General features: G+C 35.4%; 1 protein-coding gene across 1 annotated transcript in view; it reads left to right on the forward strand.

The window, feature by feature from the left end:
• The window catches only part of SRP72 (signal recognition particle 72), a 28,211-nt gene that overhangs the window by 3,418 nt on the left and 7,698 nt on the right, over positions 1–17,095 (forward strand). Inside the window, exons 3-15 of the mRNA XM_074273569.1 lie at positions 984–1,107; positions 2,627–2,770; positions 2,854–2,965; positions 3,742–3,773; positions 4,402–4,526; positions 4,624–4,681; positions 5,757–5,888; positions 7,169–7,297; positions 8,738–8,810; positions 9,779–9,843; positions 14,219–14,314; positions 16,474–16,577; positions 16,741–16,818. Coding sequence (XP_074129670.1) covers positions 984–1,107; positions 2,627–2,770; positions 2,854–2,965; positions 3,742–3,773; positions 4,402–4,526; positions 4,624–4,681; positions 5,757–5,888; positions 7,169–7,297; positions 8,738–8,810; positions 9,779–9,843; positions 14,219–14,314; positions 16,474–16,577; positions 16,741–16,818 — 1,272 coding nt within the window. The remainder of the gene's footprint in view (positions 1–983; positions 1,108–2,626; positions 2,771–2,853; positions 2,966–3,741; positions 3,774–4,401; positions 4,527–4,623; positions 4,682–5,756; positions 5,889–7,168; positions 7,298–8,737; positions 8,811–9,778; positions 9,844–14,218; positions 14,315–16,473; positions 16,578–16,740; positions 16,819–17,095) is intronic.

Raw genomic sequence — 17,095 nt, forward strand, 5'->3', positions numbered from 1 at the left:
AAGTGATGGAGAAAAACATGTTGATCTTTAAGTATCATCTTGGGCAAAGTGTGTCCCATGATCTCCCACAATGAGTGATGAAAATGCCAAACTGTTCAGGTATTCTCCATGATTGCTCCATGGCTTTTCTGTAATGGGGGGTAGTCTTTTAATCTTGTTGGAGTTACTTTTTCCACTCCCTGGGCCCCCAATCTAGACAATCTTAGGGTGCAAGTCAGCATGAAATTTGGGGCACTGTCCTATCTGTGAATCTACAAGCAAAAGGATATACCAGCTCCACTTAATCTTTAAAGGGAGATTATTATCTTTTCACTATGCTAAATTTGAGATCCCTTTGTGTAGGAACTTTTAAACAAGAACAGTATCAGAAGCAGGATGGTCCAGTACTAGGTCCTGTACGGGGCTCAGGGAACCTGGGTCTCCATCTCATTGTGGATTAGTGACCTCTGGAGTTTCTTCTACCTCAAAGTCCATGATCAAGTGTACTTTCAAGTGGCAGAAGTTAATGCACAAAAACATTATATTGTCTTTTACCTTAAGAAAAGCCATTTTCCTTAAGATTTATTTATTTCTCGTGTTACTTTAATATAGTTATTTCTTATATTAACATATTAGCATTTTGAAAACTATACATAACTGATTAGTATTTTTCTTATTTTTGTATACTTATTTTTTTGCTTAATTAAGTGTTCTTATTCTCTTTTGATATTTCCATTCATTTTTTTCTCTTAATAATGATTGGATTTTGATTTTAGGAAAGATTTGTTAGGCTTTTTTGAATATTTAAAGAAAACTCAAAATAATTGTTTTGATTGTCTTTGCAACAAAGAAAATCTTGCTGATATTTTCCTTTATGAAAATTAAGGGTATCATCTAATCAGAACTTACTTGTTTGTGATAGGTGCAAGAATATCTTGAGAGATTAAATGTCATTTCACTTTTTCTCCCAGTCATATGCTGATTTGTTGCTTTTGCTCTTGCAGTGATTCTGTTTCCTTTGAGAAGGCATACTGTGAATATAGACTGAATCGAATTGAGAATGCCTTGAAAACAATAGAAAGTGCCAGCCATCAGACGGACAAACTAAAGGAACTTTATGGACAAGTGGTAATTACTCCTTTAAAATAGTGATGATCCTTGAGAATGATCCTGCTTCCTTCTTTAGTAGAGACCAGGGATGGGAACTGCAGTATACAGTGATGGGTCAAAAGGAATAGACTGCCAGGTCTGTTCTTTGAGATGTGGTTAATTTCCTTCATTCTCAGCTGGGATAGATCTGGTAGACCAGATCTTCAGAAACAGCTGAATAGATGTTGTATGTGACTATGTCTGAGGTATATGGATAATGTATGCTCTTGGTTCAGTCCTCCTGTGAGAAATTTGTAATAAAAGATATTATGAAGAAAAACTCAGTTGGGGGGAAGTGAAGTGTGGAATTGAGCTCTTTAATTCTGAAAGCTTTTTGACTGAGAGATGTGATATGATTAAAGTTTCTAAAATCACAGTGAGGTTTGAAATAACAGTTGGTGACCACAACAAATCCCTGCTACTTATTTAGGTTTTATCTTTCATCTATTTCCAAATGTATTAGAACTGACTAAGGATAAAAATAGAAACGTCCTTTGAAGCTTAAAAAGCAAACATTTAGGACAGACAAATGCTGCTACTATTACTTTATATAGGTGGTTGTAAACTAAAGAATTTGTTACCCTTAAGAAACAGTATAGGCTAAAAATATACGTAAGGTCTGGAAAGATTTAGATGAGTTCATGCATTATGCCCTTGTAAATATGGAGCTTTTCTGATTTTCATAGCTGAAAGGTATTTCTCCTCAGGCACTCAAGCCAGGATCTTATTTTTACCCTCACCTTATCCTTTGTGTCATATTTATCTAAGCTTATAATACTAGCTCCCATTACATTGTAAAGTTCTTGAAGACAATGATGGTGTTGCTTAATATTCTTGGCACATGGCAAAATGGTTTGGATGTAGAAAGTGCTTAATATTTTCAAGATTAAATTATGGATTGTATCTCCTTTATCTTTTTGAAGTTAACTTTTGGGAAGAGCAAAGATTGCTCCTTTAACTAACATGTTTCACTTTTAGAATATTAGATTTGATATATTATGGGATAGGCCAATTTTTAGTTTGTTTGTAAAGAAAGATGAAGTCAGTGGAGTTGTACATGCTATTCACATGTATTGGGGACCTTGTTTTGTATAGAAAATTGGTGATTAGAATAGAAAGCAAAATAGAAAGGTTAAAAAAGCAAGCTGGGGAAAAAAGGATGGAAAGTAGGGTAAAGAAGTCTCTTATAAACTCTGTCAGAAAAGGTAGTGAAAGTGATTTACCTCTTAGTTAAAGTGATTTCCTTAGATGGCATATCATGCATGCCCTAAAAGAAAGCTAGGAATTTAGTGTTGAAAAGCTGAAAAGATTAATTGATCATGGCATTGTAAAAGTGTTGGTACTCTGCCGACTTTACCAGAAAAAAAAAGAAGAGAGTGAACTGTTAACTATTCATTCCTTATGAATTGGAATTTTCCTGTTTAGAACTTTATGAAGGCATGAGCTTATAAGTATCCGCTTTGTATATATTTGGCTAATAGCCTGTCTTTCTCCCCAGTTATATAGGTTGGAGCGTTATGATGACTGCTTGGCTGTGTACCGGGATCTCATCCGAAACTCTCAAGATGATTATGAAGAAGAAAGAAAAACAAACCTTTCAGCAGTGGTGGCTGCCCAAAGCAACTGGGAAAAAGTAGTCCCTGTAAGTTTCCTCTTGTGCCTATTCAGCCATTATAAAATCATATATCACTTTAGTTATTGACTGGGCGATTTCTTCCATAACAGGAAAATTTAGGCCTTCAAGAAGGCACTTATGAATTGTGCTACAATACTGCATGTGCACTAATAGGTCAAGGCCAGCTGAGTGAGGCGCTGAAAATCCTACAAAGAGCAGAAGGTAAAAATGTTCCTAGAATTTTAAACTTAATATAACTCTGTGAAATGCCTTCCAAAAAAAATGTGAGCTTTGTGCATTTCTGTTTGGGATATAATGTTGGATCATTTTAGTGCTCGCAGAGTTCCTTTTATTTTTTTGGTACAAATTCTATAAGGTACTGTTGAAAGGTAATTAAGTATCAGGAGCAGTAGCATCCCATCCTATTTAATATTTTTATAACTAATGTTTTCAAAGTTCATTCTATCTTAACACATTTCGTGATACCTTTTAAGGAAGAGAAATAGAATGTTTGATTAGAAAATGTTTGACTCTTTTCAAATAATTTTAGTAAGACTAATATGCCATCATCTCATGACTCCTGAATCATTCATGTGTTTTCTTTTTTGACACATTTTCTCCCACAGAAGTCAAATTTGAGATGGCTGAGAACAAAGTAGGTGGGCAAACATAATAATAATGAGCAAGGTGGGAATAGCGTGTACTTACATGTTCCATAGGTCTGGCAGGAGTGAGAACAAAGGAGAAGACTAAATATTCATAAGTAGCAGTTCAGTGTAAATGGTTAGCAGAAGAAAAAAGTCCAGAGAGATGAAATGAATGAAATTGTAATAATGCCTTCGTATATTCAATACTCTCAGTAAACCTTGATTTGTCAGATAGATAATTAAAACGTTAAAATACTTGACTCCTAAAATCTCCAGGAATTCTATGAAGTATAGAGAGGGAGAGCTATAATCTAGCCTAAGTTAACTTTTTAAACATTTTATTTCCTATAGATCTTTGCCGTCAATCACTCTCAGAAGACTCTGTAAGTATACCACTGTTGCTACATCAAATTTTATGCATTTTGGCTCTAATAATTGTTAGATTTAGTGATTTATTGAATTTCTGAAGTGTATGCTGATTTATTGACTGAACTAATTGTTGAAATTCTGCTGTATCCATTTAGTTATTAAGTGCTTTTGATTTGAAAGTCTAGATAGAATTGAAACTTGGGTTACTGTTACATAATTTTTTAAAAGAAACTATGTTCCTTTGTATTTAAGATTACCTAAAATAATAAACATAAGAACATTTTACATCTATTGTTGCTTCTGTTTTTTTGATAATAGCCTATAACGAAGTGTTCTGTTTTCCTTTTAAAGATTTTTTTAAAGTCCTCTTTAAGTTTACTATTCTCAATTTTATATGGTCATTTCAACCTAGGAATTGCAAAGAATCATAGAAGATTGAAAGAGATTTTAGAGGCTAGCTTGTAAAATCCATTCTTGAATAAGAATCTTCTGACACCTCACAAATGGTCATCCAGACTTTGCTTAAAGATTTCTTTTGAAGAGCACCCCATTGCTTATTGGGGCAGTCTGGTTTAGTCTTGGGACCCCATACTTGTTATGTGGTGTTATTTCACATTAAAACCCTTTCCTTTTCTTATCTAGGATGTGACTGAGGAGGACATACAAGCAGAACTAGCAATCATTCATGGTCAAATGGCATATATTCTCCAACTTCAGGGTCATACAGAAGAGGCTTTACAGCTTTATAATCAGATAATAAAATTAAAGTAAGGAATTTATGAAAGTGGGATGTTGCATTCTTTCATGAGGACTTGGTTTATTTTTAATGGCCTTCATATTTTGGCTGTCTTTTCTTGTCTACAGGCCAACAGATGTGGGATTGCTTGCTGTAATTGCAAATAACATTATTACAATTAACAAGGTATGAAAAGTTCTAAATGAAATCATCATTACCTCTGCACTGTCCCTTTCTCAAAACAAATGAGAAAAGTTCTTTTGAAATAGAATCAAAAAGTAATTGTTCTGGTACTTAATCTTTTGCATTATTTCATGTTAAAATTAAGCTTTCCTTTAAATAAAAAATTAATTATGGGGCATAGTTTAAGAATCTTCTTTCCTTTCATAGGTAAACTTTGTAGAAATGTTTTGTGTTTGAATTGGTTAGATTTCTTTTTAAAAGAAAAAAAAACCTTTTAAAAATATGTATTTTTTCAGTTTATTAATGATTGAGAAAGATTATGCTTTTTGGAGTATGTTCAGTGCAGTTTTTCTCCAAGAGTGTATGAATTTAGATGATTAAAAATTTTAACTACCTGTTGCCAGATTTCTTAGGAATCATTTAATTTTTATTTTTTAAATAGTATTTTCTCCTTTCCAAAAACATGCATATCAGACAAGGGAGAAATCACAGTGAAGTATAGTTTGCATCTACTATTCCTACCATGTTAAATCTCATAATTTTCTAAAGTACATTCTTTATGCAGTCACACCCTTCCTATGCAAATACCCAACACTTCTCAATCTATATCATCATTTCAGCCTGAGGATTACAGTCACTGAGTTATAGACTTGGAAAGGGATCTTAGAGGCCAGCTTGTGATAAGAATTCCTGAATAAGTGTCTTTTCAATGAAGCCCCTCACCTCATACGTGGTCATCCAGACTTCATTTGAAGATTTCTTGGGAGGTAGCAACTAGTCTTGGGGATCTATTCCTGTGGTGGGGTTTTTCCTTAGATTCAACCCTCAATTTGCCTTTTATTTCTACCCATTCTTCTTATCTGTCCCCTGGAGTCAAACACAATAAATCTATCTTCATTTGTCCTGTCCATTTCTTGTTTAACTTTTCATTTTTCTTAAGCCCTTATCCTTCAGGCCTTTCTCTTTTGCCTCTTTGTTCCGGCTTCTTTTTTAATCTTTCATGAGAGCTGGAAGTAGAAATTGAAAGACTGAATGGCAATTAGTAATGCTTGTGGATTTTCTTTTTCTTTTTAAATAGGACCAAAATGTCTTTGATTCCAAGAAAAAAGTGAAATTAACCAATGCAGATGGAGTAGAGCATAAACTTTCTAAGAAACAGCTGCAGGCTATAGAATTTAATAAAGCTTTACTTGCTATGTATACAAACCAGGTAAGTAATAGTATCCTAATTGCTATTACAAAGATGCAACTCTCTATTCTTTTCTTCTCCCTACTTCCCTTCTTTCCTCTCTCCTTTTTCTTTTCCCTTTCCCTCCTGTCTTCCTCCTCATTTTTTGCTCATTGCTTAAATCTGTTTTGTCAGTTTATTTTTATTTTTGTAAACTATATACCATTTTTTTTCTTCCTGCTGTGATCAAAATATCAATATATCTTAGGTATAATTTGCTTATTATGTAATTTCATAATCGCTAGAATATGTGTAATACTCATGAATTTTTAGAGGGAGAGCATAATATTTATACTTGTTAATTTTGATAAATTCTTTTTATTCTATGTATGATCATTTTAAGTTCTCAAGTGCTAATCATTTTTTAGGCTCAAGAACAGATCTTCATTTTTGTTTTGTTGGGTATATAGAGGGTGACTTGTTAATGCGAGCAAAGATCCTTATTCATTATAAGCTATTTTTATTTTAAACATGTTAAACTTTTTACACTTCCAGATATATGTTTACTTCTTTTAAAAAACATTGTAGAAAGCTAGATATTTATTGAAAAAAAATACTGATATTTCTCAGATTATATTTGGAACTTTTTTTGACTTTGAATTTATACTTAATGATAATATCTTGGGACTATTAAGTTTCCATTCTTTGAAGATAGATTTAATTTTTTTAGAACTGCTGGAAATTATGAAGAGGCAATCCCGTGAATAAAAGGATTTTTCACATTGCTGTTAATAATGCTTTGGGCACAAAAAGGGTATAACTGTAAGGTGAGGTCTTTTTCTTTTGTGAGTCGTAAGTTAGCTATGGAGACAGTTTCACAGAGTGAGTTATATATGGGTTTTTTTGTTGTTGAATACACATTTCTTAAGTTACTTATTAACTAGATGCCATGCACTGTGCTAGCCTTTGGAGAATAGTGACACAAAGGAAACACATTTCTCTTCTTCAAGGGACTTTTAAGGCAACATTTTAATTAGAAAATTCATTTGAAGCTTCAATTTCTTGTTCCATATTAAGGCCAGTCTTGTTACTTTATAATCACATATTATGTTTAATATATTGTACTTGCCTAAATGCAGCTTTTTCTCAAGGACAAAATGAAAATGAGACTTTGTAAAATGCCCCTCTTATTCTATGTAATTTATTCAAACATTACTGTCTTCTTATTTCACTTGCTTTTATCTCTCCTTTTATTCTGTACTATTTGTCATCATGATTATAATAATTTATTTATGTGAAAAAAATGAAATCTTTTCTCCTAGGCAGATCAGTGCCGCAAAATATCAACCAGCTTACAGTCCCAAAGTCCTGAGCATCTCTTGCCTGTGTTAATCCAAGCTGCCCAACTCTGCCGAGAAAAGCAACATGCAAAGGCCATAGATCTCCTTCAGGTGATTGAATGATTTCTTTTAAACTTCTAAAGTCAAGTTCATTACAGTTGACCTGCTGCATCATTTTCATTGTGATTCAGCAACTCTTAAAACTTAGTAGGGAATTGATAAAAAGGGATAATTGATAAATCATAGACCTGTTTTGTTTAATTTTTAAACTATGCCAAATTGTGTTTGCCCTGTGGAATTTTCTCTGTCACAGACACATCGAGTTCCTTTTCATTTAGAGACCTATTTTATATTAGCTCCAGACTGCTTTCATCAGAACATGATTTCTTTGCTGTCAGACATGATCAAATGGCCACAGAAAACTACTCGTCTTTTCATTCCTGATTTTTAGATTAGTCAGTCCAGATTTATGAGAGTTTGAAGATACACTCTGGCTTCTGATTTTACTAATAGGGAAACTGACTTATACATTTAGCTTACTTTTTTGGAATTTGCCTGAGAAGCAAGCAGAAGCAGACAACGTTTATTGGAAGATCTACCTCAGCTTTCTCTCTTATATTATGTGAAAAACATTTTCCAGGAAACCTGATGTTTCTGAACATAATCCAGAGAAAAGGTAAAAGTTAGAGGCTATTGTGACTCAACATTTTAAAATTCATAATGCATAGGGGCAGCTAGGTGGCGCAGTGGATAGAGCACCAGCCCTGAAGTCAGGAGGACCTGAGTTCAAATCTGACCTCAGTCACTTAATACTTCCTAGCTGTGTGACCCTGGGCAAGTCACTTAACCCCAATTGCCTCAGGAAAAAAAAAAGTAAAAAAAAAAAATTCGTAATGCATAACATCCATAATGACCATCATTCTGTTTTTTGTAAAGGATGAGGACCTCTAGAATCAGCATTTATGTAGTGCTTTAAGCTTTACAAAGCACTGCACATTTGATCATCACAATCCTGCGAGGCAGGTAGTACAGTTGTTATCCTCATTTTAGAAATAAGGAAACGAAGGCTCAGAGAGATTAAGGGCTTGCCCTTGAGCACACAGCTAATGAGAGCTGGAGGCAAGATTGGAAGTTGGACCTTTCCAGGTTGAAATCTGAGCTCTTTTTCTAATGTGTTGTGCTGCTTCTCACTTTCCATAGCACACCTTTGAGCAAAACGTGTGTGGAACTGATGGTCTTTCAGAGTAGGACTTGGTTGGACTTCTGTGTCCAACTCGTATTCATTGAAAGCTGTTTGAGGAGCAGTTGTTGGTGCAGTGAATAGAGCACTAGCCCTGAAGTCAGGAGGACCTGAGTTCAAATCCGGCCTCAGATACTTAACATTTCCTGGCTGTGTGACTGGGCAAGTCACTTAACCCCAATTGCTTCAGCCAAAAAAAAAAAAAAAAAAAAAAAGGAAAGAAAGAAAGCTGTTTAAAAGATTAGGTAGTTGAGAGATTATTAAATAAAATGTGTGATAAGTCTCTGTTTTTTCCCTCCAAAAATACTTAGGAATTCTCAGAACAGCATCCAGCCAATGCAGCAGAAATTAAATTGACCATGGCACAGCTGAAAATTGCTCAAGGTATGGATATGTTTGTTGGTTTTGTGACATCATCTTGTTTACAATGAAACATGGGGCGGGCTGAGAGATCCTGAAACAGTCTAATTGTGTTAGCAGTACCTTGGTCTTTTGATGAAATGTTTATTGGATTGTCTTGACAATATTAAAAAGCTGTAGGTAAAGTGTGGTCATGGAATCATACAAGTGAAAAGAAACTGGAAATAGCTTAGGTCCATTCTCCATTTAACAGATGGGGAAACCAAGGCTCTAGCGCTTGCCCAGGGTCAGCGGGGCTAGGCACTTCAATCCTGGTCTCTCCCTCAGGTGCGCCTTTATGTACATTATCTGTGTAGATGTTTTGTTCTCATATTTGAGTGATTGAGTCAAGTAGTAGAATTGACTGTTTGTCAAGGACACTGGCTTTCTGAGTCTGTTAGCCCTTGTAGACCTAGATTTATCTCCTCTTTCAGCCCAGTCTCCTTGCCAAGGCAGACTTCTGCATGCATGTGGTCTGATTAAGATAGGTTGAGGGAGTGGGAGATGAGGACGCCCCCCTCATTCTGATTGTTTTATAAAAGATCAGAAGGAAAGGGAAGTCATTTATTTTTTCAGAGTAATTTTTTGCATTGCTCCCTAGGCACCCAGAGTCATGCAGCCTTCTTTGTTAGGGGCTGGATTGAGTCAGGTCATGAATTTAAGGATAAGTCTCTGCCCACCACTCCACACTGCCCATCAGTCCAGTATCTATACACTTATAGACAAAGAATTGTTAGAGTTGGGGAGAGGAGCATGATCTTTTATAGTTTTTCAGGGGAGATTAGTTAACAAGGAATTAAAGGATTATGTTAATGTAACTAGAAATTAAAAGTTAATGTGAAATGTTGCCTTTCATTTCTGTGGTTAGGAAAGATAGAAAGTTAAAGAAATGGTAAAAATAAAATTTTTATGGTATACTTTTTCATAAGATACTGCTTCTGTTTTATCCTCAGGTAATATTACCAAAGCATGTCTAATCTTGAGAAGTATAGGAGAGTTAAAGCATAAACCAGGCATGGTGAGTTATGACTGACATATTCAGGATGGGAAAAGGAAATGAAATAGGAGCTAACTCGAAACTGTCACTTGTGCTCTTCAATTTCTAAAAAAAATTTTTTTATTAATAGGTTTTTATTTTCAAAATACATGCAAAAGTAGTTTTCAACATTCGCCCTTGTAAAACATTGTGTTCCAAATTTTTCTCCCTCCCTTTCCTCATCCCCTCCTCTAGACAACAAGTAATCTAATATAGGTTAAACATGGAGCTCTGTAATTTAAGCTGAAGGCATGTTTATTTCTTGTGTAAGAGTAGAGCCATATCACAGACATACATTGAGTACTGTAGCCAAATACTTTATCTAAGCAGAGTTCAGCAAAATACTTTCTGATCTTTTGAAGATACTTTAGGAAAAAAAAAGCAATAGCTTTTTGAAATACATGCAAAGATAATTTTCACCATTGACTCTTGCAAAACCTTATGTTCCAAGTTGTTTTCCCACCCTCCCCACCTCCACCTTCCCTTAGATAACAAGCAATCTGTTATAGGTTAAACATGTGCAATTATTCCATGTTTCCACATTTATCATACTGTACAAGAAAAATCAGATCAAAAAGGGAAAAAAAATGAGAAAGGAAAAAAACAAGCAAGCAAACAATATCAGCAAAGATGAAAATACTATGTTGTGATCCACACTCAGTTCCCACAGTTTCTCCTTGGGTACAAATGGCTCTCTCCATCATAAGACCATTGGAACTTCCCTGAATCACCTCACTATTAAAAATAGTCACATCCATCATTGTTGATCATCACATAATCTTATTGCCATATACAATGTTCTCTTGGTATTACTCACTTCGCTTAGCATCAGTTCATGTAAGTCTCTCCAGGCCTCTCTGAAATAATCCTGCTGATCATTTTCTTACAGAACAATAATATTCCGTAACATTCACATACCATAACTTACTCAGCCATTCTCCCACTGATGGCCATCCATTCAGTTTCAGTTCCTTGCCATCACAAAAAGGGCTGCCACAAACATTTTTGTACTTGTGAGTCCTTGCAAATTCTTTTTAAAAATCAAATGAAAGTGGAACAAAGTTATTGTGTGAGGTACAGGTTTAGGAAATTGTGGAGAAGTATTTTTTATTTCAAATATTTCTGATTATATTTTTCCTCCTCCCTTGAGAGACATTTTTTATTCCTAAATATTTTTGTTTTAAAAAAGAGAGAGAATAAAAAAACAATTCAGTAAAATCAAACTAAACAAAATCTATATTCACAGATCCCACTTTGCTCCTCTACAAAGGGACTGGGGCAAGGGATCTTTGATTTTTTTTTTTTTTCCCTTTGGGGTCAAACTTGTTTTTTATAGTTTGCATTTCATTTCAGTTGTTTTGTACTTGTTTTTTCCATTTATGTTTTTCTGATCATTATGTGTGTGCTTTTATTATGTCTGTTTATTCTACTTTGTATCATTGCATTTAAGTCTTTCCATAGTTTGCTCTTTTTTTAAGTAAAAGGAAATTTTATGTTTTTAAACAAATTTCAGAAACAAAAAGCAAACAAACATCTATACTGCTATGATATGATAACTGTTTTCAGTAAGCCAACAGCCCTCATTCTGTAGAAAGATTTCTTAAGCTAAGGAAAATCAGCACATCAGAATTAGATAAAAAAATTTAACAGACTTAGATAAAAACAAAAAAGACTAAGATTCTGTTTTAGATTGAATTATATTTGCCTGAAGCAACTAAAGCAATTTTCATCATATAACTTGTGTTCTACATTTGAATAGAAAGTTAATTAGCTAGTTTTTCTATAGAAGTTAATTTGGAGATGTGGTAGCCATGTAGTATCCATGTAGTTCTGTAGTTATCCTGTGTTCATTGTTTCTTGAAGCACAATTTGTTTAGCCATCCTCCACAAAGTAGATATCTACTTTGTTTCCAGTGGTTTGCTATCACAAACAGTTTTCCTTTAAATAATTTGGTGTCTCTAGAACCTTTCCTATTATCATTGACCTCCTTGAAGCACATATGTATAAGTAGAATCTCCGAATCAAAGTGTATAGACCAGGAGTTTTCAAACTATGGCCCGCGGGCCAGAGGTGGCCCGCTGAGGACGTCTATGCGGCCCGCGAGTTATGGCAAATGGGCTGAGGGGCAGAGACAGAGTGTGAGCTTTTGTTTTTACTATAGTCCGGCCCTCCAACAGTCTAAGGGACAGTGAACTGGCCCCCTATTTAAAAAGTTTGAGGATCACTGGTATAGACATTTAGGCATCTTATTTTCATAATTTGAAATTACTTTTCAGGATGATTGGGCCACTTCACAGCTTCATCCATAGTACATTAGTGTTGTTTTTAAAGGTAAAATATTAACGAAGACTTGATTATAACAGGTTGAACAAATGTTTAGAACATCTAAAAGCCACGAAGCTCCCTATGGGAAAGAACTCTCTCAGTATAATGATTTGGCCTACTTATGGTCCTTTGTAGTAATATCAAGAGCCCTCAAAGTACAATAAAATGAGGTAGATTGGGGAGTCCTGATTTTATAATATTTGTCCTTAGTTATAATTTCTTGTTCACAACTAAAGCAATATGATGTTAGATATTGAACTATTTTGATTTGCTTATTCATGGTGATTTAAATGCAGTATCCTTGTTGATCCTTTTTTTTACAATGCAAACATACATCTGTGACAGTCCTACCATAGGAGATCTGAAGGACTATCATTAGATTATTGGAGTGTTTTGTGAATTGGAAATTCTTTATTTGCAACTTAGTGCCATATTTTAATCATAAAATTGTAGCTTTTACTTTGGAACAAGAGTGATTTTTTTTTTTCCTGTTTATTCTTGCTGAGTATGAGGAGTAGGCTGTTATTTGCTCAGAAATAAACAGATTTCCTTGAAATTTCATTTGTTAAGAATAACAGTTAAATGAATTTCTACAAAGTAAACAATGGGAACTAAGAAATAAAATTCTAAATTTCAGCCCAATCAAAAATTCTTGAAAATCTGATGACTTTTCGGGGCAGCTAGGGGGCGCAGTGGGACCAGCCCTGAATTCAGGAGGACCCGAGTTCAAATGTGGTCTCAGACACTTAACACTTCCTAGCTGTGTGACCTGGGCAAGTCACTTAACCCCAGCCTCCCAAAAAAAAAAAAAAAAGAGAGAGAGAGAATGAAAATCTGATGACTTTTCGGGGTAGCTAGGTGGCGCAGTGGATAGAGCACCAGCCCTGAATTCAGGAGGACCCGAGTTCAAATGTGGTCTCAGACACTTAACACTTCCTAGCTGTGTGACCTGGGCAAGTCACTTAACCCCAGCCTCCCAAAAAAAAAAAAAAAAAAAAAAAGAGAGAGAGAGAATGAAAATCTGATGACTTTTCGGGGTAGCTAGGTGGCGCAGTGGATAGAGCACCAGCCCTGAATTCAGGAGGACCCGAGTTCAAATGTGGTCTCAGACACTTAACACTTCCTAGCTGTGTAACCCTGGGCACATCACTTAACCCCAGCCTCCCCCCCCCCCAAAAAAAAAGAGAATGAAAATCTGATGACTTTTCTAAATACTTTGAGAGCTTTTTCTTGATAGAAATTTGTCATGAAATCTAATAGTGGGTTACTGTTTTTATGCTCTGTAGGGACATAGAGCTAAAAGGCCTAGTCTCTGTAGCAACGAGATCTATGTTTTTAAGTAAACTGAAGGACTTGGATTCTATGGAATCAGAGATTCCTTGGAAATGACCTACAGCAAACCATGGAACAGTTGTAATTCAGAAAGGTCCACATCTGAATAGTCTTTATGAATTGTGGCCAAAATAATTTGTTCCCTGAAAGATAGTCCTTCAGGGAATCTGGTTCTTGGGTGGCAGTTATTAAAGGCCTTGTCCTTATAACTTGAGCTTTTCTGCCATGGAAGCATGGCATTAGTAACTCACATTATCTTACAGAATTTGAAGGCTCTTTCTTCACAATAGCCTTGTGACAGGGATAGTGCCAGATACCAGTTTTATAAATTAGAATTATAATGTCCAAAGGGGTTACATGATTTGCTTATTATCACAGTGCTAGTAAATGTTGATTCTAAATATTCATTGTAAAAGTTTTAACTCTTTATGTTCTTTAGAAAAATGGAATGATAACTATTTCAATAATTTGCTTTTCATAAAACATTTGATAGTCTTTTTTATTCCTCAGAATTCTTTCTTTTGAGAAGAAAGTGCTTTTGTTAGCCTAATATATAATACACATGAGATAGTTACTGTAGAGAAACCAGAATATATGGACTATGGACTGTCACCTCAATGTTTTTGATTTTAGAAAAAATTCTAGAAAATTCATGATGAATTTTACTGTATATTGTTTATTTTAAAAATTTACATATAGGTGTCTGCATTAGTAACAATGTACAGTCATGAAGAAGATATAGATAGTGCTATTGAGGTCTTTACGCAAGCTATCCAGTGGTACCAGAATCACCAGGTAAGGGAATTTAATTGGAATTTGAATATAAATTTTATATTGTATAATGTAAAGGGATTGACATGATGGTTTTTGAGATTCTTGCCAACTTAGATGTGCTTGGTTTTTTTTTTTTTTTTTTTTTTTAACTTTATCTGAATTTCTCTAAAGTACAGGTAAAATTCCTCCCCACAAAGAACTGGCACCATTCAAGATTAAAAAATAACTTTTTTATGACAGTTTACTTATAAGTAATTCTACTATCTCCCTTCCCTTCTATGCTCTTCTCTTCCCTGCCCTTCGTAATTATCTCTTTTTGTAAAGTGGGGCTGCTTTCATAATGGCAGTAACTCCCTATGACAATGCCTTATGCAGTATTTGTAATGACTTTATTTTTTTTAATAATAACTTTTTATTTTTCAAAATACATACAAAGATAGTTTTTCAATATTCACCCTCGCAAAACTTTGCATTCCCCTCCTCCCCTTCCTTTCAACAGCAAGTAATCCAACGTAGGTTAAACATGTGCAATTTTTCTGAATATATTTGTATGTGTAATGATTTTAAAAAGGAAATAAGTAGTTAGATTCTGAATACTGACCTTCAGGGATGTGTGCTGACAGCATAGTTGGACTTCTTGTTATCTTTTCTGATTCTAGTTTTAAAATACTCAATTGTGAAAATAAAAATTCAAAATAAGACTAGATGAAGCGATGAAAATCTCATCTCCTTTTTGGGCAATTATCACATTGCATCTTTGAAGCAAAAAACTCTACGACGGATTGAGAAGCATGAAAGGAGAGGCAGTGTGGCCTAGGGAATGGCAGCCGGCCTTGGAGGCGAGTGGGAGTGAGTCCAGGGCCCTCCTCTGATGAGTCACTCTCATGGCCTGGGCAAAGGCCCTTAGCTGAGTGCCTTCTGGGAGGCCGTGCTCCTAACCAGGAGGCGAGTGGGGACAGCAGGGATGGCGCCATAGGGCACTCACTCTGTCCTAATGTTTTTAGAGTATGTGCCGGGTGCAGCTACACGATGAGAGCCATGGGAGGGACGGCATTTGCAGGAGGGTCCCTTCGGGGCAGGCAGTGTCACATCACGGCTTCAGACGGCCCAAGAAAGTCTCCCTTTGTCAGGAGGGAGGGAGTCATGACTGTCCCACAGTCCCAAAGTCATCATGTTTCGTGGATGGTGTAGATAGTAATTCATTGTCTGGGAAGATGGTTAGTCTCTGCTCTGATAGACCATAGTCCTGCTGTCTGGCCAGACTATTCAGAACCAGCTAGGTGGGCGTGATTAACAGTGTGTTATTACTGTACGGAAACATTGGCAAGCTTTCCCCCTAACTGGGCAACCCCCTAGGACTGTAGTGGAGGGTTCAGATAAATACATGCTGAGTAATAAAAGCTGTCAATGGAGACCCTGTTTTCCTCCTTAAAATGGTCAGCAATTCTTCCAAGAATGTCCTAGTTGGTTTTCAATAAGAGACATTAGTATTGGCTGTCCTCAGCTTATAAAATGATAAAAACCCTGGAGCAATTCCCTCCTGTTGGAATACTTGGCAGTACTTGCTTTACTTGGGCTGGAGAGCCTAGAGTCAGGGAGACCTGAATTCAAATGTGCTCAAGGCACTCAGCAAATTGCGTCGCCCTGTATAAGTCACTTCTGTTTTCCTCAATTTCATCAGCTCCAAATGGGGTAACCATCTCCCAGGATTGCTTAAGGACTAAATAAGATGATATTTGTAAAACACTTGGCATTTAACAGGTACTTAATAAATGTGTAGTTCCTTCTTTCCCAAAGCCAATAAGAGAGGTAGTAGCTAGTTTCTACAGTGTTAGCAATAACAGTTCAGTTACATTATGGCTTTAAGATTGGTGTACAAAGGATAGTTTATTCTGGGAATTGATTTTTTGGTAATACTTTCTAGGGAAAAATGCACCCAACTTCAGACATTATTTTAAAAATGAATATAATACAACTTTTTTACATTGGATATTATTCTCTTGATTAGCTTAGTTTTATTTCTCCCCCCCCCCCCCCCCTTTTAAATGATCTTCAAATAACAGGGCAGGGGGAGAGAGATCAATAAAAGCTAAGATAGAGGATTTAATGAACAAACAAACTTCAGTAACATTTGTTAAATATATTTTGCCTAAAACTTTCCTTTTTTAATGAACCTGCAGCCAAAGTCTTCTGTTCATTTGTCCTTAATAAGAGAAGCTGCCAACTTCAAACTCAAATATGGGAGGAAGAAGGATGCAATTAGTGACCTGGAGCAGCTTTGGAAGTAGGTGCAGAGGAATGGGATGGGACAGGACACTTTTTCTGTCCATGAATTTTTGCCTTTTTTTGGCTTGCCTTCTTAGTATCTGACACATAGGCTCTTAATGTTTGTTGATTAATTTGTATGTTTGGAATTTTTGTGTTTAACTTTTTTAATTTTCCCTCAGGCAAAATCCAAAAGATGTTCACACTTTGGCACAACTTATCTCTGCTTATTCACTGGTAGATCCTGAGAAGGCAAAAGTGTATCCTTTTTTTTTTTCCCTGGATAGATCTTAATCCTCATACCTGTAAAATCCCTTCCTTCCCATCTGTGTGCGTAAGATCAATGGATGTTTTTGAATGGTGTGTTTGTTAAGCAATGCTATTAAGATTCAGATGCCCTCCTGCCTTTGCCATTTTATTAAGATATGTGGTACATAAATATATTTGATAATTCAGCTTGTTGATGTTATTATATTCTTTAAATTTTTATTCTGTTTGGGATTTCAGAACTTTGTTGGCTAACACCGAAAAATGAGA

The sequence above is a fragment of the Sminthopsis crassicaudata genome, chromosome 6, assembly GCF_048593235.1.
Source record: "Sminthopsis crassicaudata isolate SCR6 chromosome 6, ASM4859323v1, whole genome shotgun sequence".
Lineage (NCBI taxonomy): Eukaryota > Metazoa > Chordata > Mammalia > Dasyuromorphia > Dasyuridae > Sminthopsis > Sminthopsis crassicaudata.